A 23,287-nucleotide genomic window follows, 5' to 3' on the forward strand; every position below is an offset into this window, starting at 1 on the left:
GTCAAATACAAATTCAACATTTGGAATCGGCTCCAGCCTTTTTATTGGCTTCATTTGTCAATAAATGGTGAATAACACTTGTCAGTTGATTGCCTTCTTACTTTTGAGTGGGGCACTAGCATAGAATCGAATGCGACTGTCTTCTTTGAGGGCACAATTCATTTGCTCATGTCTTGGCAGCTGTATTCAGACAAAACTCACCAGTTTTCTTTCCAGTCTTTGAAATCTTTCTCTTCTTACCTCTGCTGAGCTTGTTCTATACTTGAAGGTTCTCTTTAAATTTCTTGATGATTACTTCTAACTCCAGTTCCTGAAACTTGGAAACACAGTTCTAACTTTGTATATCCACTTGCCCTCATCTGTAGTCCATGCAGAAGACAGAGAAAATGACACAGAAGTTATGAAACAGTGCCCCTTTATTTTTTTCCGCACTCACTCAAAAATGCATATTTACATGGCATGCCACATCAAAACAGGAACTGACTATGGACACAATCAATAACACATAGAATCTGCTCTGGGAGTTGAGGGCACGGGAGTTATCCCATGAACAACCAACCGAGGGAAACCAAAAATGAAGCAACACTTAGAATGAGGTCGGCCATACAAAAGAGTTCCTCTTTATTTAGGTTGATTAAAAAGTGACAGATGTCCAGCTGACCTGTACTGAACGCTTTACATTTTTCATGAAGGGCCAACACTGTGGTTAAGTCAGAGATGATGATAGTGTAAACTCTGCAAATAAACACAATGCTGTTGAAATTTAGGATGGACTGCAAGTGCAGATGTTCATACATACAGAGGGGGAAAATGTACTATATTAATTTATTACTGATGAGAACAAGCTGGTCAAATTCGAAGATGTCCATAGACTTTAAAATGCCTAAACAACCTAAATTGTCTAAGATAGGTTCCTTGTTCAAGGTAATAATCCACAAGCGCCATGTTGTCTTTGTCCTCTTGAAGAAAAATTTTAAAATTTAACAAAAAAAAAAAAAAAAAAAAAAAAAAAGGGAGTTGACTCCAGAAGACCCAGAAGAGTAGGAGAGAAGTTAAATACATTAAAAAAAAAAAACAACCCACAAACAAACTCCATATACAAGTTTGTCTGTGAATGCAAAAAGAACAAAAAAACAAAAAACAAAAAAAAACAAACATAACTGGACAAGGTTTTCTTTTTTCTTTTTCCCGAGAAAGATCCTTTGAGAAAAATGTTGTCTCCGTTTAATCAGTATTTCCTTTGTGTTGGATGAACAGTCTATTTTATCATCATTCGAACACACATCCTTCAGGAGTCATTCACATTCTCGCTCTTGCTCATACATACAAACACCCAGTCTCTCACTTTCACTCACACACACACAAACTCTTGCTTACACATGCAATGTGGGTTCTCGATGAGGTGCTGCCACATCAAATCAGCCCCCTCCTCTTCTTGTAGTCTTCCAGGTTGAGAGACCTGCGGGGAGCGCCGTCCTTCACTGGCAACGCGTTAGAGCTCACAGACAGAGACTTCGCCTCTGCAGACAAAGAGCAAAATTACACAACTTCACTATATCGCTGTGATACACACTGGCATTCACCTTGTGCTCCAAGTAAGCAGAACATCTAGGTCGTATAGCTTCAACAGTACCACAAAACACGCAAGGATAAAACGAGGGTCTCACCTGCATTGGGAACCTGTAGGTCAATCTTTACATCAAAGTCGTGAACTTTAAACAAGTCTTCCGAGAGGTCAGTGGTTGGCTTCGGGACATCTTTGTCTTTCGGGTTTGTTTGACCCTAAAACAGAGAAAGTAAAGATTTCTTCAGGATAAAGAGCTACAGTTCAGGTTAGTACTCATTTCCAGTCCAATCTCTTTTAACAAGACTTCAAAGAAAAATACATTATTTTCTGCTATAGTTTTGCCATATTCTAAAATAATAGTTTTGTTTTCATTATTTTAAATATGACAGCTTATAAATCATGAATTCACCAAAAAAACACTACAGTGCTGAACTCAGTTTAGTCTTTCAAAAAGTTGAGTTTATCTCAAAATATCTTTCCATGGATAGAGCCAAACTTCAACACCAGTTTTGGCATAATTTTTATGAGCTATCAGGGAGGGTCCTGCTTACCAGTTTGTTCTTCTCTGGACTTGAATTGTCTGGTGTTGAACCAGAGCCATATTTCTGGTTTAGGTGAGCAAGAATAGCTGCATGGACTGACGGATCTCTGGCCTGCCAAATTAAAAGAATCACAGTGACAGATCAGATCAACAGAAGTAGTGGTAGTTTAGGGACATTTTAGACTGCTGTTATGCTGTATGCACATAATTAAGCATGTCTTCAGTCTTATTTATAACAATTCAGTAATTTAAACTGTCACCTTCATGATTCAGTTATAAGTGTTTGTGAAAATGAGGCATGTGTTATTTCAGTGTGTTTAAACAAGCACAATTATCCAATCTGATAAATTTATTATAGAATACTTACATTAGACACCATGGTGGGTTTGCACTGTCTTCGTGTGAAAGGATCCATTTGTTGGTTTTTGGCATTTTGTCCTTCAGCCTGTTGGAAAATAATTAATAATATAAAAATGAATAAACTAAAAATTAGTATATAGAAACCCGCACTATCAAGGGATGTATAATCATGAAAGCTGCGTTAAAATTCATAGGTATGTTATTTTTACTACACATGCAATAGGAAGTGACGGTTTTAAGCCTCTGCAGGTTGTCTTGGACATACAGGTGCTATAGTATAAAACTCTTAGGCTGGCAGTTGCCTGAAGTGAACCACAGTGATACTGAACACGGTCACAGTAAAGCAGCACCAGATTAAGAAAACACCTGACATGAGGAAGCACTTTGAGGAAGATTATAAATGTACCTTTTTTATAAAATGCTACAAAAACAGACTCCAAGTGTAAGAAAACAGACTTTATAAATGGTAAATGGCCTGTATTTGTATAGCGCTTTACTAGTCCCTAAGGACCCCAAAGCGCTTTACATATCCAGTCATTCACCCATTCACACACACATTCACACACTGGTGATGGCAAGCTACGTTGTAGCCACAGCCACCCTGGGGCGCACTGACAGAGGCGAGGCTGCCGGACACTGGCGCCACCGGGCCCTCTGACCACCACCAGTAGGCAACGGGTGAAGTGTCTTGCCCAAGGACACAACGACCGAGACTGTCCAAGCCGGGGCTCGAACCGGCAACCTTCCGATTACAAGGCGAACTCCCAACTCTTGAGCCACGATCGCCCTTTATAGCCTGATGCTTGAGTCATTGATGGTTTTCCTATCCATAGGTGTATTAATATGGTGTTATGCTGTCAATATTTTAGCATAAAGTTATGAATAATGAGTAATTGCATTATGTAATATAGCTTAGGGCTGCACAATTAGTCGTTAGAAAAATCGCGATTTCAATTCATACTTATGTGCGATCTCATTTCCAAATGACAACGATTTAAAAAAAAAAAGAAAAAAAAAAAAAGATGACGATTGTACCGCATTTTGATCTGGGACATTATCTGCATGAAAACAAGCGCTCACTCTTTCTGCTCAACAAATGACAAGGGCAGAGCCTTATACCACGTGATACAGAAGCCAGCTTGCTGCTAAAATTGGCAGGGAAAAAACAACGGAGAGCACGTGAGAGATGACAAGAAGGTGACAGGAGAAAATCCGTCCCGGTCAACCACCCAAACATCAATAACGGGAACCTTATACAGCGCTTCCCCATACCTGTCGAACTCCCGCAGGCACAAAGAAATTACGCAGGCTATCACTATCGCCTGGCTAAAGATATGGCTCCCATCAACACTGTGCAAAACGAGGGATTTAGGAAAATGATCAACACCCTAGACAAACGCTACACAGTGCCGTCCCGCAACTGTTTTTCTATTGTTGCACTACCTGCTCTATACACGCAGTGTCGAGCAACGGTGGAGACGGAATTTCAAGCAGTACAACATTTTGCGCCAACGACAAAATGTGAGACATTTATTGTTTTTATGTTCATTTATTGTTTTTATGTTCAGTCTCAACTGTTACGAAGTTGATGTGCAGTTAATAAGTGCAATAAATATTTATATTGGAAAAGAAAATCGTGAGAGAATCGTGATCTCAATTCTAAGCAAAAAAATCGTGATTCTCATTTTATGCAAAATCGTGCAGCCCTAATATAGCTTTTTTTTCTTTTTTTAGCTCATCTGAGGTTGTGATGACTGTATATGGTGCTGTTTAAGAAGGTGAACACTTACCACAAGAGCTTTCTCAGATTCAACAATGTTCCAGCTTCTGTTCCTCTGATTAATGTAGCTGGGTGACAAAAGAACAGTTTAAAGTCATTACAGAGTAATGATAAAGGACTGTATTTACATATCACACAAAGTTTTTTAAACATAATGCCTGGCACTACCAACAAAACACAATTTAGCTGTTTTTCTGTAGTTTACAATAACTTCATTTAAAGAAACCAGTGTTTTAAACTGTGTATTTTAATTCAGGAACTTTGGATAGCCGTTTTATTAAACACAGTAAAATGTTTATAAGTGTAGATTGTGTACCTAATAGCAGAGATGTTCTTGGTCCTTTGTCTGTCGAGGGCTTCTGCTCTTTCCTCAAGCTCATTCAGTTCATCCTGGATCACTTTCACTCGTTCACCATCTCCACTTTCCTCTGCCATGGCCTTCAAACCAAAAGAGAAAAAAGAAAAAGAAATGAAAAAGTAAGCCTGATTAGCCTTTGTCTCTCATCAAAGTTCAGTTCAATGACATTTGCTGTCAGTGTCCATGTTTTGTTGGTACAGATTTACAGGTTATCAGGGTGACATTTAAAGGGCTACGATAATTCCACCTTATCTTGGAGTTTAAAAAAAAATGCTGGTTTTCTTTTACCTTATCTTTGAGTAACTGCGTTTTCTTCATGGCATAATTTGGTGGTGCTTTCCGGAATCTGTCCTTTTCTTTTACAATCTGCAGAGAGTTTAGACAAAAATTTTTTATAACCACTCATAATTAATGACGTCAGAAAAAAGAATGAAGACCTAGTAAAAAAAACGACTTACATCCTCAATGTCTTTATCATTGAACTTGTAGTTGAGAGCTTCTTTGATGGATTGCTCCTTCTTGGTGATTTCATCCAGAGTTGGTACTTGCATTCCAGCAGCAATCATCTGGGAAAAATCAATGAAACACATTTCAGCATCACTTTATCGATTATATATTTAGGACTGTTTAAACATTCTTCTTTTTTAAAATCACCTACCGCCTCTTTCCACTTCATGAATTCACTTTCTGTGAACTCTTGATTTGATACAAACTCTAGCCTGAAAACCCGTGTGTCACCACCATGCCTGTAGATGATTTACAACATTAAGAGTTGTGTTTTTGGAAACCAGGAAAAAAAAATATATAAATAAATATCCACCATAAACTAAATGATCCATGCATCCATGACAGTATGCCTACCTTAACTGTAATCCCTTGTTTGTTCGTGTTGATCCAAGCTGGTAAACCTTCGCCGTCTCTACTACATCAACAATTTCAGCAACCTTTCAACAACAAGGGAGCAAGAAACTCAAACATAAGTAAAAATACTTCCAAAATAAATCTTACAATAATATATTGGTGGTAGAGGAGATGTAACGAGAATATAAGCTCACCCTATAAACTGGTTTACTGCTGCTGTTCCCGATTCCTATCCTTACAAAGCAGCCAGTCACAGTCTTAGCAAAGAAGGGCATGTGGCACCAGCGCTCCAGCTTGTGTCTGGACAGGCGGATCCTGTTGAGTTCATCTGGCAGCGAAACGGGCTGTGACTTTGGTGGAGTTTCCTCTTTTCTGGTAGCAGAACACAGTTTAAAAAGTTACTCAGAATCAAGAGAAAAGCATCAAACTTGACCATTGCTCTTCTTGTCATGGCACTGTGGTGAATGCACTGGTTGATACACTTACTCGTCTTCATCGTAAGATGATGAACGGGAGCTGCGATCGCTTTTGACAGATGACTTGTCATCATCCTCCTCCTCTTCTTCCTCATCGTCAGAGTAAACCTCACTCGTCTTCAGCGGCTGACGCTTAGCCAGCAACTCCGCTGTTAAGAGACGAAACGTCAGCGTTTGAAAGACAATCAGATTGGCACAACAACCTGTCACAAAGGAGTAAAAAGCATGCCAACCTGTTTTATTTTTCTTCTTCTCTCGTTCAGCCTTTAGTTCTTCCATAGCCTGGGATTTTTTGTCAAGTTTTTCATCACGCTTGGATCGTCTCTCCTTGTTGTGCGACATGACCTGTAGACATAAGCATGTAGAGGTTAGAATTAGAAATATGATAAAGACAACGTGTAATACCACCCCTTCTCATACCAGGCAGAAATGAGGAGGCATCAGATTTCACTCAAATTACTGATTGAAATTAAAAGTTCAGTTCAAGCTCTTATTTAGGCAAGACTATCAATGATTGATAGATAGAGGCTTTATTAATCCTACACTGGGGAAATTCAGTTGAATTAGACACCCCAAAGTATTATAGAAGAGTAATTTGTACTATATACAGATGGTTACTATATACAGTAAAGGGCACTAAAAGACGTCACAGAGATTTTTTTGTTGTTGTATATATTATAAAGTGCAGTGGGAGTACTAATATACTCCCACTGCACTAAAAACATATTGCTAAAACAATATATTTTAGCAGGTACTGACACACACTGTTGTATAGTATGTCTAATATTGTTTTAGATGTGTGTGTGAAACTAGACTCACCACTTGTGTATCTTGAACCTGAGATTGCTTCCTTTTTTCTTGCTCTTCTTCCTGCTTTTTCTTCTTCTCCTCCTTCTCCTTCTTCTTTGCTGTCTTTAGTTTCTTCTTGATTTCAAACCTTTGAAAACAAGCAGAATCCTGAGTGAATAAACGGTGAGCTCACGTCATAACTTAAAAATGCCGTGACGCAAAATAGGAGTGCTCTAGTGTATTTTAACAAATAACTATCTTGTAGGATTTTTTTAACAACTATGAAAAAGTTATTTATGCCAAGTACAACTTTTTAACGATTTTTATTCCCCACTCACCGTCTCTTTAGCACCTCTCTTTTCTCAATTCTGTTGAACAGCTCTTGTTCTCTCTCCTTTTCTGTCATCTGCTCAAGTCGAGCTCTGTCCTCAGCATCACCCATCAAGTCATCATCATAACCATCCCTGAACACCTCGTCCTCAGAGGAGTCCGAGTCAGAGCTGGAGGACGAACTGTTGCTCTCTGAATCAGACACCTCGCCTAAAAAATTCCAAGGAACCAGAGACAGGGAACACAAAAAAAAAAAAGAAAAAAGAAAGCTGTTTTCAAGTCAATTACAACACAAAAAAGTAGACACGTCATCAGAGAGATTTTAATTCTAATATATCTGACTTTTGTCTACGAAATGTGTCATAAACAGCTTTTATAAGCAGAATTTGGAAGGGAAGCTTTTAACCATGAAGCAGTTATAAATCCTTTTAACATTGCCAATGTAATTAGGTCCCAAAAAAAGTAAATAAATAATTGTAAATGGCTTAGTGAACTTGTACTGTAGGCTTTTCCTCACTCAGTGTAGACCGTTTCATGTCAAGCATCCACTATCTCAGTGGATTACCAAAACTGAATTGGATTTGTGAACAACCACAAATTCCCAGGAGAATTTTTCTTAATGCTGTCAGCCAGTTCACACCAGGACAATGTGACAAAAATAAACAGCAGCTTAGATGCTTTGCTGTGAGACACCTGAGATAAACAGGATGAGTGAGTGAGTCATGTAATCCTAACCTCTTGAAAAAACTGTGGATGCAGCACTGTAGTGATGTATAATCTACAGTTCGTAATATGCCTGGATGTCCCGCTCTACACTTCATGGAACATGTTTTGAACATGAGACAGCGTGCAAGTCTGTTTTGCTCACCAGTTTAGTAGCATTTCAAGGCTACTAAACTTTTATGAACAGATGTGTGACTTAATAATATATATTTTTTTTTAAAAAAAAGGCTGCAAAGAAGCCTTATTTGAGAGCAGGGAAAATCTTTTTCAATGTGAACACTGAATTAAGAAACCCACCTTCCTCCGGTGCAGAGCTTTCAGCTGAGCTGTCCCCATCTGAGCTACCAGACGCTGTCGCTTTATTAACCTTCTTCTTTGTAGCATTCTTCTTTTCAGACCCTTTGCCCTGCTTAACCTTCTTTTTGCCTTTGGTGCCACCGACCGTCCACTGCACAAAAGGAATGAAAATTTAACTTTTGATTATATAATTGACAGAGAATTGAGGTTTAGTCTCCTGTGCCTCACAAAACTGTAAGGTCTTTTAGAGTAAATACTAATAGTGCTATACCTCGTCATCACTGTCAGATGTCTCAGAGTCTGTGGAAGCTGCTGGTTTGCCAACAGGTTCTTCTTGCTCACCCGAATCAACCCTTTTCCTCTTTGCCAAAGACAGCAGCTCCTGAAAGTGACAAAACAGCGATGTGGTTCACCTACAGTGAGGGAAATAATTATTTGATGCCCTTCTGAATTTGTAAGTTTGCTCACTTACAAAGAACTGAACCGTCTTTAATTTTGTTCCATTTTAATGAAGAGACAGAATATCAATCAAAACATCCAGAAACAACACATTACATAAAAGTTATAAATTGATTCGCATGTCACTGAGTGAAATTAGTACTTGTTTGATTGACTAAAGCCCAGCCAGAATTAAGGCTCCACAGGTTAGTACACCTGCCTACAGAATCAATTTCTTCCATTCTGATCTCACCACCATAAGTAAGACCAAAGAGCTGTCAAAGGATGTCAGATATAAGATTGTACACCTGTGCAAGGCTTGAATGGACTACAAGACCACCAGCAAGAAGCTTAGTGAGAAGGTGACAACTGTTGGTGCAATTATTTGGATCTGAAGACAGTTGGGACCAGTCAGTAAAACACCATTCGTAACACATTACACATAATGAACTGAAACCTTTCAGTGTCCGCAAGGTCCCCCTGCTCAAGAAGGCACATGTACAGGCCTAGGGCTGTGCGATATGACCAAAATTTCATATCCCGATATAAGACATCTATCGTCCCGATAACGATATAAATCACAAAAATTTAACATTTTCTGTAAATGGACTACTTGCACTACGGCATGTGACGTATTTCCGTTTCCAAATACTACCGCTTGGGCGTTTCCGGTATGTTTGTTTATCTATCGGTAGCTATGCTAATGTCACTTCAGAATGAGTATAAAAAGTAGGGCTGCACGATTTTGCATAAAATGAGAATCACGATTTTTTTTTGCTTAGAATTGAGATCACGATTCTCTCACGATTTTCTTTTCCAATATAAATATTTATTGCACTTATTAACTGCACATCAACTTCGTAACAGTTGAAACTGAACATAAAAACAATAAATAAACATAAAAACAATAAATGCCTCACATTTTGTGGTTGCCACAAAATGTTGTACTGCTTGAAATTCCGTCTCCACCGTTGCTCGACACTGCGTGTATAGAGCAGGTAGTGCAACAATAGAAAAATAGTTGCGGGACGGCACTGTGTAGCGTTTGTCTAGGGTGTTGATCATTTTCCTAAATCCCTCGTTTTGCACAGTGTTGATATATCTTTGGTCAGGTGATAAGTAATAGCCTCCGTAATTTCTTTGTGCCTGCGGGAGTTCGACGTGTATAGGGAAGCGCTGTATAAGGTTCCCGTTATTGATGTTTGGGTGGTTGACCGGGACGGATTTTCTCCTGTCACCTTCTTGTCATCTCTCACGTGCTCTCCGTTGTTTTTTCCCTGCCAATTTGAGCATCACGGCACAGCTTCTGTATCACGTGGTATAAGGCTCCGCCCTTGTCATTTGTTGAGCAGGAAGAGGGAGCGCTTGTTTTCATGCAGATTACGTCCCGGATCAAAATGCGGTACAATCGTCATCGTCTTTTTTTTTTTTTCTTCTTCTTTTTTTTTTTTTTAAATCGTTGTCATTTGGAAATGAGATCGCACATAAGTATGAATCGAGATCGCGATTTTCTAACGACTAATCCTGCAGCCCTAATAAAAAGGAAAGTATTTAAAACAGAACATTTTCAAAAACAGGAGAAGAAATACTCCAAGCATTGCTGTGTCCCACTTTGTTCGGCTTCAGCCAAATTTAACGGCATACTAAGTTTTCATGGCTTTCCGAACCATTCCGACTCGAGAAGACAATGGCTGGTAAATATACGCCGGGATCATTTCACGATTACCTCTCACACCAGGGTCTGCAGCAGACACTTTGCCAGTGATCAACTCATAGAGCCAACAACCCTTGATGGTCGAAGGCGGCTTATTAAAGGTGCTGTACCAACACTTTTTGAGTGGAATGGCTATAAAGTTGAACCACCGCGGCATAGTGTTTGGGAGAGGACGGAGCGACGCCCTGAACTAGTTCCTGCAGACGATCAAGAAGAGCAGTCTTACAAGAGATCATGACTACTGCTCAGTCCCTGAGCCGTCTGCATTAGACATATCTGCATCAGCTGCAGAACACCTGTCCAAAGACGTGGAGACTCTGAGGAAGGAAATGCAGGAGTTACGTGTCCAGCGAGAATTTGGGTTACAGCGTTTTGCTGGCTGCGACACTGACATCCGATTCTATACCAGGTACACTAAGCTCTATTCAAGCTAACTGTTTAAAATATACCAAGGTCACCATCAGTTAAATTTCGAAAGTGTTTCCAGTCTTAATGAAAACAAAATAGATATTTACTTTTTCTCTGCTGAATGTATGTTTCATGTAGATGCTTTAGTATTTAAACGATATCCTAATGCTACAGGTAAAATACAACACAAAATAGACTCTTAATCAGACTATGTTATACAGCATACCATTAGCATATTTGTCACAGTTTACATTATTTTTATGTCAGTGTGTAATGTTAATTAATGATTGACACAATGTTTGTCTCTCTCGTGAATAGATTTCCAAGCTATGATCATTTGATGGCATTTTGGTTTTTGATTGAGCCTTGCATCTATAAAATGATCCGGGTTTCAAGAGCCAAATCAGCTGCCAATAGGAACGAAGAAGTGTTGACACCTGCACGCACATCAACGGTAGGTTATGGGTTTGTTGGTAGTTAGAACTAGAGGTGTAATGTTAATGTATTTATGTACAATAGCATACATACACAGGTGTATATATGCTAAAGTACTCAGCATCCATTACATACATACACCTGTGTACTACAGCACCTCATTGTTTACCCCATGGTACAGTATGGTATGCATAACCATTACAAAACATTTAGCCAAGAAAAGCATAATTTTACTAGTTCATAGCTTAAGGAGTAACATTTTCCCTTATGTTTTCACCTTACAGAGGCAGCTGCTACAGCCAATTGACGAGTTCTTTCTTTTCCTGGTTTTCCTGTCAGTTGGTTTGAAGGAGAGGGACCTGGCACACCGATTTAACATACATCAGTCCACAGTCAGCCGCATTATTGCAACATGGACAAATTTTCTTGCCACTGCACTGGGGTCTCAATGCATCTGGCTTACACGTGAAGAAGTGCAAGCTTACCTCCCTGAGGAATTCAAAGATTTCTCAGACACCCAGGTGATCCTTGACTGTACAGAGCTGAGGTGTCAGACACCATCCTCACCACTTCTCCAAACTTGATTACAGAACTGGTACTTGAGTGCTGATAGTTGAGTTCCAGTTATTGATAATTCCAATTCATTGCAAATGTTGAATGTTAATAATACTGTTTAATTATACTACTATATTACTATTCATATTCAACAAAATTGTTTATCAAAATTATAAAGTAAATCACTAAATCGTTTTAAAATCATAAGTGACATTGTGCTTTTGTAACATCCAAAATACCATGTCATTTTCTTCATTCAGTTGTGTTATTGTCTAAATGTATGTCAGTATGCGAGGCATGGATTTTTAAATACTTACCATGTAAATAAGTTCTGCACAAATTCAATGTTTTAATGTGTGTTTTTAAAAAAATGAAATTGATGCCATTGCTTAAATAACAGTTTACTGATTTCACATAAAAGTAACATGTAACAACAAAAAAATTCATGAAATACATTGCAAATAAAACATCAATTATTTTGTTCCAGCCAGCCTGAAGGATCTGTTTTCCTTTTTGCTATGTTTTCACTGTTCATTTTTCCAAACACAGGTATCTTGGCATATATATGTAAAAAAAGAAGTAGTCAGCCTTTTCTCTGATTGCATTGTGCACATCTGTATCCATGTATATTCTTTGCACTAGGTAGTCCTCTTGTGCCCACACAACAAAGTCACACCACTGCATCCCACTGATGAGCAGTTGTCCTTGCACTTGCCAATAATATGCGTGGCTCTTTTTCAGTTTAGGGGTACCACATTCCATTTGCACATATTTGCAGTCAATAAAGTTTTGTACATTGGGACACTTGAATTCGACGAGGCCAAACTGGGGGTATTCATTGGGGTCAAAAACAACACCATCAGGAGATGCAGCAAGCCAGGGGGCAATGGGGTGAATGACAAGACCACAGGGTGAGTAGTTAACATTCATTAGCCTACTATACTCTGCTGCTATTGCAGGCTCCATCTCAGTTCCTCTCCTCATGTCTGCTGTTTGCCTTGTTCCCTTCAATATACGCTCTGCTAGTGACTCTGCCGAGCTCTGGCCTCTGACGTGACACACCTCCCGAAACCTAGAGGCAGTCACTCTGGGCCTGCGGAGCTGATGCCACTCAGATGAAGAGCTTTGCTCACGTGTAGCTTCCTCTATTTTGTGAGCCATTTCCAGAGTTACAGACAAGCTTTTCAGATGCAGAAGCTCTTCTTCTGAGCACACAAACACACAATCTGATGGCAAGATCTCATACCCCTCCAGAGGCAAGTGCGGTGTTGGTGGTGCACCACGGTGTAGTGTGATGTACCGGGTTGTCAAAACCGGCTGCTGATATGACAGAACACTGCCCTCCTGCACCAGCCCAAAGGCACTTTCCACAAGGGGCTTGTCAGGTCTCATGTTCATTGTGGTCACAAGTGGCCTGTCCTCAATATTAAATTTTGCATATGCCTCCGTTATTCTGAACAAGCAGGGATCTGGTAACGGACCCACCATGCCTCTGTAGAAGTCACTCCTAAAGAAAACATCAATGACAATAATGTAAGGAAGAAGGTTATTACACTGAACAACAACTAAACTAAAAACTAAAAGGTGTAAAACAGTGTTGCATAAGTTAGAGACTGGGATGTATATGTACATAACTGAGTTAGCCGTCTTCAGAAAGTGTAATGTTGTATGTAAATTAATACCTATTCTGACACATGTATGTATGAATAAATAGCAACATGCATTTGTAACACAGGAAACCAAATTTTACAAATCGAATTACCGTACTCCAGTCTGGGCCATCCTATTTGGTGAATATCATGGAGTTGATGGGTCCTGGCTTCACACCCTAACAGAAGACACATTTACTATGAATGGTGTTGCTGTTCATATGTAAACATGGACTAATTCAAAAACTTTAACCTCATGCCATTGCTGTTCAGATTCCGTGCAGCTATGCACAGGGGGGACAACAGGCACTCTGAGTTGTGAGTAGTGTGCTGTTTGGAAGAGCAGTGCCACTGTGTGATTGCACATAACAGCGCCTGCCACACAGGAGCACTGGCTATATGTCAGTATCACTGGCGATGAATCCAGAAGCTTAATCTAAGAAGAAAGAACGAAAATTAAAAAATGTAACATCATCTTCATGGAAGAGCCGAACAGGAACATAGTTCAGTGTTATGGTTACTGACCCCTACAGGCTTACCCTCTTGAATGCTCAATGTTTCCTTCTCTCCCTATTAAAACAACTTAACCATCCTTGATAACTGTAATAACTTAGATTGTGTATATTTGCAGTATTAACTTGGTGTCAAATGTTTCTGATCACCCAAACACACGTTGATTAAACTATCTGACTAGTCAAATTAGGAGTGATAAAGCAGGGAGACAAGGAAAACATTCAAGTTGATGGGCCTTTAGGAATGAACTTAACTAATGCTTAAATGAACTGAACCCCACTGAACGGGGATTAACAACTTTACACAGCTTCCTGCCTACACTTAGTCTGTGTGGTGCCTCACTCTTCCTCATTGACCTGTAGCACAGGGCTCTCACACCGACCTCCCCTGACAACCTGTCTTTATTGGACACTGAATAAAGATACAAGTACCATTAGCATTATTTCTGTATTACTCATGTCAGCACGTCTTAAACATTTATACTTTACACTTAGCAAGAGTAGCATTAGGTAGTTAACTACCTCCTTAGTTAGCCAACTACCTAACACTATTATAACAGTGTCTAACAACAAAAGTGACATTAGTTAAGAAAACCTCAACTATAGTTTCGGACGACATAAAACACCGTTTAAGAAAACATGTAATGTAGTGAATTGACATCAAATGAAGGACATAGCGGAGTAACGTAGTGTGTCCATTTGACGTTAGCTAACGTTTCTTTGTCGGTTAATTTACGTTTTCTTACCTTCGTAGTTGTGTATATATGATGCAGCATATAACTTAAATCCTTTATCCAATTTGCTGGCTGGGGTAGTCGTCACTCTGCAAATCCGATGAACATCAGTGATGTTCAATTTTGGGAGCTCTTGTAGGCAGCGAGTGTAGAACGTCGCCATGGTTTAACCATACCGGAAGCACTGGGGCAGGACTACATAGAACGCGGAAGTGATTGTGCATGTAGTCCATTCTGTGAATCTCGGGCAGCTCGACTTGCGTGAAGTGTTTCCAGCTGGGCGTTGTGTACCTGGAGTCGAGTGTTTTAACCGATGCATGAAACGATACATTTTTAGACATAAGTTGTAACGGCCACCGTTTTCTTTGTGAGTATTTATTACTGCGGGGAAAAGCCTGTTCTAACGTTTGAGTCTAAGGTTTATTTTTTAGCACCTGACGGCTCTCTTTTTGCTTCTCATCCATAAATACTCTGCATACTCTTTCACGTGATTCAGTTTATTTTGAAAAGTCTCAACAGGATCTTGAGCTTTATTGTGAAAGGTTTATGTGGAAAATAAACAAGCGGACACGCGATGGTTTTACCGTCATTGTTGCTAACGACAACGCATTAAAAAACCAAACAAACAAACAAAAAAAAACAAAACAGGCGCTTGTCCGTCTGTAGTGTGGTTATATTAAATATAAGAGAAAGAGAGAACTTTAAGAAATTAATATAGCCACTACAGTGACCATCAAAACGATGAAAAAATATTGCCGTAAACAGTTTATTTTGCGACACCATGAAACAAACGATAGCGTAAAATTAAGCGATAGATGTTTTTATATTGTCATCCGATATTTATCATTATATCGAACAGCCCTATACAGGCCTGTCTTACGTTTGCCATTGAACATCTAAATGATTCACAGGTTTGGTGAGAAAGTGCTGTAGTCAGACAAAACCAAAAATCCAGTTCTTTGTCATCAACTCAACCTGGTGTGGTTAGAGTAAGACAAATGCCAAGTATGATCCAAAAAAACACCTTGCCCACAGCCAAGCAGAGAGGTAGAAACATTACGCTTTGGGGCTGTTTTTATGCTAAGGGTAAAGAACATCTCCACTACATTGAAGAGTCAAGTACCAGAAGATTTTCTGGTACGTGAAGATTTTTAGATAAGAGACCCTTTTCGTCAGCCAGAACACTCCGGAGAGGTCGTGGATGGGTCTTCCAGCATGACAATGGCCCAAAGCATACCAACAAGGCATCAGGAGTGGCTAAAGAAGCAGCAGATTAAGATAATGCAGTGACCTAGCCAGTCTGAAAAGTGTGAAGGGAGCTGAAGCTTTGAGTTGCCAAGCAGCAGCCAAGAAAATTAAAGAACTTCTTTATAAATGAGCAAACATACAAATTCAGCAGCGGGGTCAAAAAAATTATTTACCCATACTGCGGTACAAATGGACAGAACTTCTCAAGCCACTTGAACTCTGAAATTCATATAGTGGGACAAAGTCAGCAGAAGTAGAACACTTTAAATTTAATGATTAAACCCATGGAAAGCTTCTTTTTCTTATTATTTAGCAGCAATCTGTTTCCCAGAAGTAAAATTACATGTGCCTTGTATTTCTCAAAACACCTTCTGATTCTAGTTTGATGATTAACTTGCCTCAACTACATTTATGTAATGCTGTTATTCAAGACAACTACTCAAACAGGACCTGATAACACACAAAAAGAAAGTGAACCTGCATACTCCACTACTATAAAATGTAGAAAAAGAACAACAAAACTATGCTCTCTCTCTCACTTGAGAGCTTTCATTAAATACAATTTCTTTCCCTGTGACATAATATAATGCAGGGAGGATCAAGTCGGGACACTGATCAAAGATGGTTTCTCTCGTGAAGTTCACAATAGCAGCTTGCTTGTTTAACAAAGACTCCATTTGGTTTATTCAAGGTTACCGACTGTATAGAGCAGCAAGAATGTAAAGCCTGACAAAACTGCTATATTCTCACATGGATGAAGCAAGACGTGGTATTTGTACTAAAGAGCAAGCAGCGTGGAGAACATTTGCAATTCAGCTTAGAAAAACAACCGCATTTTCATATACAGCTCCTGCAGTTAATGTTAAGAAAGATTCACAGCCACATGCCTGTGAAAACAACCTGTTATACTAATATAGGTCCTCCAAAACACTGAGGGCATCTCTTTAGCTTATCATGTATTTATTCACCATTGCTGCATATCATTAACAAGTCTTCTCAGTCTTGCAGTTTCTACTTTTTACCTGTACCCAAAGAAAGCCATGTACGTCTGCAGTTATTGTCCTCACCAATTTGGCCAAACACATATCCATGAACTCTAAGTCTGCTTCTACTGGAGGTCTCTTCTTGTTACAAGGGAGCTTTCCTCACCACTGTCTTGAAATGTTTGCTTTGGGGCTAATTTGAGGGTTCATCTCCATGTTAAAAAGATCTAGAAATTCAATTTGTAAAAAAAAAAAATCAAAAAACCTTAACTTAAATTTAGCTAATTTAAATTTTGCAATGATCTGACTTATTTGGGTTTGGAAACTGCTGGCTCTTCCAATGAAAACTCAAATTCAATCTTTGGGAGACTCAAACCAAGTTTCTTCAGCAGCGATTATACTCATTGTGAATGTTGCTTGAGTGTTTAAGGTCCATGGTGAAACTTTTAATATCCACACTGAAGTGCTCAGAAAAGGAGTTCCAGGAACCAATCTCAAAATAGCATTGCAGGAAGAACCAGCGCAGAGACTGGACATGAGAAGAACGGCGCCTTGGCTACAAAATAAGGTTGGTGAATTAGAGGCTTATTAAAATGCCTTCTCCTACATGTTCTGGCTGTCATCTTTGACACATTGTGCCACGGATTCACACACGTCTTATACATCCATTTTCTAGTGCAATTACAAAACAAATTTGGTTATTCAGACCATGAGGGTACTATTGAGAAATACCAACAACACTATCATGCTGTAAACATGAACTGATGCATGTTGCTCAGATTAATGTCAGGCTTAAACAGCAGCAGAGTTGTCGTCTTTCTCATAAACTGTGTAAACAAGCATGCATGACAATGAGTAACTATGGTTACAGTGTGACGCTGTGAAGCTCATGATTGCCAAGAAAAGATCTTAAATTACGATGCATACGCAAAATCAAGAATGAACCTCAGTGCTTACGTTTAAGTAATATGGATATATACTCTGTGGGTGGCTGTAGCTCAGGAGGTAATCAGAGAGTTGGTAGTTCAATCCCTAGCTGTTCCAGTCTGCATGATAATATCATTAGGCAAGATACTAACCCCGGCTTGCTCTCAGATATATCCATCGGAGTGTGAACGCTAGATAGGAAGCACTTAACCATAGAAAAGGTGCTTTTATGAATAGGTGAACGAGACAAGATGTATAAAGCGCTTTGAGACCTCAGAATAGAATAGTGCTATACAAAAAACAGTCAATTTACTATGTAGCGTAGATGACTTTTTCAAACATAATATTACTGACACAAAACTATGTACTGTGTGAATAATCATATTTTAGAAGGAAAAAATTAACCATCTGTGTGCATTTTATGTAACTTACCCTATAAACATTTGTTGTGCTATTCAGAGCTATGCATGTCTATTTATTCAAAGTGTGCCATAATAAGAAGAATATTTGAGTCTGATTAGTGCATACTGATTCTTTTTATATCCAGGACAGGGGGAGAACTGATTGCGTACTTAAAAAAGAAAGGCAGGCTAACACACCTGATTGCAACTGTTACAGAGTATGATATTTTACTATAATGTCTAATTAACAACTTTAAAAAGTTGCTGTTATCAAGTGAAAATCCAAAATATTTCTGGGTCGTTTTAATCACCCAAAGTTTCAAGATCCTAGCAATGCCTCTGGTAACATTCGACACCCCATTCCTCAAATCTTCTTCTTTCAGCTGCTTCCTTTAAGGCTCACCACAGTGGATCATCTGCCTTGAGATCACACCATCCCTAGAATACCTGCATGTACTCCTTTACTACATCCATGAACCTCCTCTGTGGCTTCTCTTTTTCTCCTGCCTCACAGATCCATATTCAACACCTTTTCTCCAATATATCCACTATCCCTCATCTGCATATTTCCAAAACATCTCTAACCGTCTCCAAACTGCTCTATCTGAATTGTCCCTTTGATGTACTTCTTTTTTTCTTAAATCTCGGCATTTTCTGATCACTCCCAGTGATCAGTGATCATCTCTACCTACTCTACCCTGTCTGCACTCTTTTTCACCTCTCTTGTCTGTTGCTTTGGATGGTTAACATCAGGTATTTAAATGTATGTATCTTCACTACCTCCTTGCAGCTTTAATTACACCTATTTCGCTCTCGTTCACATACGTTTTCTGTTTTGGTTCTACTGACTTTTATTCCTCATCTCTCCAGACTTACTTCCATCTGCTCCCAGCTCTCAATACAGATCACTATGTCATCTGCAAACATCTTAGTCCATGGAGACTCCTGCCTGATCTCACCTGTCAACCTGTCCATCAACACTGAGAAGAAGAAGGGGCTCAGAGCAGATCTCCAATGTAATCCCATCCCCACCTTAAACCCTTTCTCTTACTACACACCTCACTACTGTCTCTGTGTCCTTATACATTATCCTGCACCAGCCTCACCTGACTTCCTCATGCAGCACCACAGTTCCTCTCATGGCACCCTATCACATGCTTTCTCGAAATCCACAAAGACCGTGCAACTACTGAAGATCAACGCACGATCAAACCTACTGACGGTTTGAGCAACCAAAGAAGCTCGTCTTACTGACCCAGTCTGATCTTCTGTGGTCACCGTTTCTGTTTTCTCGGGGAAAGAAGCAGACGGGTCAAATACACGTGAGTTTACAGGTGACGTGAACAGCGTTGGCAGCTCTTCAGACTGACAAGTTTCTCTGCCAGCTCCAGTTTGACAACAACACCACCGAAATAGAACTTCGGCTCATGACGTCATGCAGGAGATAATGTTCTGACTAAAGCAAACGCGACTCCAGAACGGTTTCACTTTGTCAAAAAAACAAAACAAAAAACACATTCCATTCCAGTCTAGTCTGAAAGCTAACGCACCAATTATCCAACAGAGCACGACTGCAGTCACGCAGCTTACGGCTCGAAACCAGTCAAAGGCCCACGGCGCGGCATTTTCATGGCTACATAATACTGCATGATTGCAAGCGTTGGGTACCTTTCATAACTTAACGAGCTGGCTCTGTTCAAACTCAAACACTTTCCATTTTATCCAGTACCATGCGGAAACCCGTAAACGCTTAGTAGAAACCTAGCTCCGTGTTAAGATTTGAGTGTTTTATCACAAAGGAAACAACGGTTGTAAATAAAATAGGCCCACTCAACGCAATCAGCTAGCACATATTAGCTTCAGCCTCAAACTGTTGTCAACTTCAGAATCCACCGGTGGGGGAAAAGGGTAAAAATAACACCTACCTGATCTAAATTATCGTCACTTGCGCTGTCTTCGGAGTCAGAGTCAATAACGACTCGACCTTTCCGCTTCTTTACATTCACCATGATTAGCTGCAGAGCTAACCCACTAGCTACCACTGTGTCGTCTAATGTAATGCTCTCTACGATAGCCGTCGCTGCTACCTGGCTAGCTCTGGAGTCGATCACACAAAGGCGGCACTGCGCATGCGCGCCTGTATTAACTGCTTGATTGACGAAAACATGTTTAAGTGAGATATAACAAAATTTTTGGTTCTTGGTCCCTGTGTATTAAATAAGAAGATTCAACTAAAGAACATACTGCAGAAACGGAACCGCTGGATATAAGGGCATATACAGTTAGCAGAGAGAGGAACCATATATGAGTACAGGAGTCAGGACAGTAATCTTTGATGCACGGAAGCTGTATTCAGTGATTACCTTGTGGCTCATTCAGTGACATTTCTGCTCGAAGGTTTGCTGAAGGAATTTCAGTCGTGTTAGGTTACCTATTTTTACTGGGACAGCGTACACCAGCAGTCTGTATATTCTTTTGTTCCTCATACCATAGTGTATGATGAAACCTAACCCAAACAAGCCCTGATGTATCTACGAGACATTTGCTTCTACATCGTGGTCAAGGTAAATGTAAACAGTTTACACTGTGTTAAGTTATTAACTGTAGTTTAACTTATTAACTGTAGTTTGCGTCATGTAATTTTTTCCACGAAGTAAACAGTTTCAATCATTCCAGTATGGTTAAGCTTTTGATTAATTTGTGTGTTTAGACAAATATAGTTCGAAATGTATCTGACAGTCATTCTAAACGAATAGCACACAATCAATTTTAATTCTAAGGACTTAGAGGTAACAGTGTTTATTCACCAACTGTGTAGACAGAAAAAAGTAAGTAAAGCTCCTCATGACCTCGCCCGAAACAACTTTGAGTCAGGTGATTGAATTAAGAAATGAGAGTGGGAGTGTGATTATAGAAATGCCCCTCCCTAATCTAGTAAGTGTCTTGGGTTGAATTTCTCCGTCTTTATGGGGGGCTGTAGCTCAGGTGGCAGAGCAGGTCAGCCACTAATCAGAAGGTCGGTGGTTCTATCCCAGGCTGCCTCCTGGCTGCATGCCAAATATCCTTGGGCAAGATACTAACCCCATGTTTGCCTACTGGTGGTGGTCAGAGGGCCCGGTGGCGCCAGTGTCCGGCAGCCTCGCCTCTGTCAGTGCGCCCCAGGGCAGCTGTGGCTACAATGTAGCTTGCCATTGCCAGTGTGTGAATGGGTGAATGACTGAATGTAGTGTAAAGCGCTTTGGGGTCCTTCGGGACTGAGTAAAGCGCTATACAAATGCAGGCCATTTACCATTCTCTGTCTTTAATGTTTTCCTCTTGTGAATAATTTTTCTCATTGTAAAACCCTTCCAGAAACTTCTTTATGATCTTTGCTAATGTCATTTTTCATCAGCATTGTGTTAACACACGTGAATGCTCCAGACCAGCAAACTGCCAAAACTTCTTGCCGATATGTGAGCAAGTGTGAAAATGGGTTTATACGTGAAGAAAACCCATGAACACATAATTCAAACAAGAAACCTTTCATTTTTCTTCATAACTATAGTTGTTTGAAGTGGGACATTTTAAATGCCCTCTATTGGATAATTATACAAAACGATATAAATATTGTTTAAAGTGTGTCAGGACATTATTTTGTTTTTGAGAAACATATTCTTGTTTATATTCATTTTGACTCTGTTACTCTGTGTTCTGTATCTCAGCAGTGAAACCCGCAGATCAGCGTTGAAATGTCCCTGCCGAGGATCACACACCTCCCCTCTGGGAGGCTGCTGAGCACCATCCTCCACCAGCAGCCGCTTCTCCCCTCCATCATTCCTCTCACTGTGCCCAAAAGAGCTGTGATCCAGGGTGAATACAGACGACCCGGCCAGCCCAAAAAGACCAAGTTTGCCTGGCAAAAGATTAACTTTAACTTCTCAAAAGGTTTGGAGGGGATAAAGAAGCATTTCACACTCCTGAAAAAGGAGTTTACTGACCGCTGGGTTGGCCCTGAGGGTAAACCGATTGTTGAGCACATGCTGGAGCAGAACAGAGTTGTATGGGAGTTCAGAGGTCCAGAGAGCCTGAGGGAGTGGACGGTGTCCTCTGATCGTGAGATTGGAGGCCATAGTGAAGCTTACCTGAAGCTTGGAAGGAACAATAATACCTGTTTTCTGTACGGGACACTGAGCTCTACTCCCCCACGAGATGGAGAAACGCGCTACAGTGGATACTGCACTATGCGCTCAAAGCAGCCTCTGGTTAGTGTTAACTGCTGAATGCCATGTTTTTGTTGAATTCAGTAGCGCAGAGATTAGTCTCCCTCCAGTGATTACTTTTCTTTTAGAACATAATATAGGATGGATGCAGAGGGGAGGAGGGGGTTCCCCCCATTGCAGTTTATCAATGAAAGTTTATGTAAATGCCAATTTCCAAGTCTTTTGTCTTCTAGGCTTCCTTTGATAGAAAAAAGCACCATGATTGGAGCAGTTTTAACACTCTGCATTTACGTGTACGTGGTGATGGTCGCCCATGGATGATTAACGTCTCAGCAGAAACATACTTCTCTCACCAGAAGGATGACATATACTGTTATTTCCTATATACCAGAGGAGGGCCCTACTGGCAGGATGTTAAGGTGAAGTTTTGTTTTGTTTTTTTAAAAAGTAAAATTATTTAACAAATCTTTATAGGTCTGTTTAAGAGGCATGATAGTATCAAATATGTTGATCAGCCTAAGACTTCAAATGTTCTTCTGCAGATACCTTTCTCTAAGTTCTTCCTTACACATCGAGGGAGGGTACAAGATGACCAGCATCCTGTCTGGCTGGACAAGGTAGTGCAAAGAAAAATTCCCCTCACAAAGTGATAATAAAACTGATGTATCATTACCCTAATCCCTTTTTAGCTTGTGGCCTTCACATTGTTTTTTGTATTTACAGGTTAACACCATTGGGTTTACTTTGGGAGACAAAGCTGATGGCCCATTCCAGCTTGAAATTGATTTCATTGGTGTTTGCAAAGATTATGCACACACAGAGGAGTTTGCCTATGAAGCATACAAGAGGAACCCAGAAGTCTAAGAACGGTTAATGCTGCAGTCAGACTGTTGGGAAAAATTTGAACTTATATTGACACCATTTCTGTAATGTCATTACAGATTTCAAACTATTACCATTTAATGACTCGTGCAGACTGTTTATTATTAAATGATGTACTAA

At 39.9% G+C, this 23,287-nt stretch overlaps 2 protein-coding genes across 3 annotated transcripts; one reads left to right on the top strand and one right to left on the bottom strand.

Moving 5' to 3' along the window:
- Positions 1-385: 385 nt before the first annotated feature.
- rtf1 (RTF1 homolog, Paf1/RNA polymerase II complex component) lies at positions 386-20,178 on the bottom strand. Its single transcript, XM_063497979.1, has 18 exons — positions 20,012-20,178; positions 8,354-8,464; positions 8,083-8,233; positions 7,071-7,272; positions 6,763-6,880; positions 6,177-6,288; positions 5,954-6,092; positions 5,662-5,839; positions 5,468-5,550; positions 5,265-5,352; positions 5,065-5,172; positions 4,895-4,972; positions 4,565-4,686; positions 4,259-4,316; positions 2,476-2,553; positions 2,119-2,220; positions 1,668-1,782; positions 386-1,520 (listed from the first exon to the last, which is right to left on the bottom strand). Exons 1-18 carry the CDS (start codon positions 20,093-20,095, stop codon positions 1,414-1,416), a joined length of 2,034 nt encoding a protein of 677 aa, XP_063354049.1. The 5' UTR covers positions 20,096-20,178; the 3' UTR covers positions 386-1,413.
- ndufaf1 (NADH:ubiquinone oxidoreductase complex assembly factor 1) lies at positions 18,359-23,166 on the top strand. Of its 2 annotated transcripts, none has more exons than XM_063497983.1 (5): positions 18,359-19,408; positions 21,788-22,327; positions 22,519-22,704; positions 22,828-22,902; positions 23,009-23,166. In XM_063497983.1, the coding sequence occupies exons 2-5, from the start codon at positions 21,815-21,817 to the stop codon at positions 23,147-23,149; spliced, it is 915 nt and encodes a 304-aa protein (XP_063354053.1). In that variant the 5' UTR covers positions 18,359-19,408; positions 21,788-21,814; the 3' UTR covers positions 23,150-23,166. The 2 variants fall into 2 exon arrangements, with proteins under 2 accessions (XP_063354053.1, XP_063354052.1); XM_063497982.1 differs by lacking the exon at positions 18,359-19,408 and adding an exon at positions 20,289-20,650.
- The last annotated feature ends 121 nt before the right edge of the window (positions 23,167-23,287 follow it).

Source organism: Pelmatolapia mariae, linkage group LG16_19 (genome assembly GCF_036321145.2).
Source record: "Pelmatolapia mariae isolate MD_Pm_ZW linkage group LG16_19, Pm_UMD_F_2, whole genome shotgun sequence".
NCBI classification, from domain to species: Eukaryota; Metazoa; Chordata; class Actinopteri; order Cichliformes; family Cichlidae; genus Pelmatolapia; species Pelmatolapia mariae.

Bases quoted from the DNA above. Each gene is read 5' to 3' on its own strand.
- rtf1 (XM_063497979.1), bottom strand. From the start codon at position 20,095: ATGGTGAATGTAAAGAAGCGGAAAGGTCGAGTCGTTATTGACTCTGAC. The intron at 8,465-20,011 runs GTAGGTGTTATT...TGTCACTTTCAG, and splicing joins GTGACGATAATTTAGATCAG to GAGCTGCTGTCTTTGGCAAA. The intron at 2,221-2,475 runs GTAAGTATTCTA...TTAATTTGGCAG, and splicing joins AACCCACCATGGTGTCTAAT to GCCAGAGATCCGTCAGTCCA.
- ndufaf1 (XM_063497983.1), top strand. From the start codon at position 21,815: ATGTCCCTGCCGAGGATCACACACCTCCCCTCTGGGAGGCTGCTGAGC. The intron at 22,705-22,827 runs GTGAAGTTTTGT...GTTCTTCTGCAG, and splicing joins CCTACTGGCAGGATGTTAAG to ATACCTTTCTCTAAGTTCTT. The intron at 22,903-23,008 runs GTAGTGCAAAGA...TTGTATTTACAG, and splicing joins ATCCTGTCTGGCTGGACAAG to GTTAACACCATTGGGTTTAC.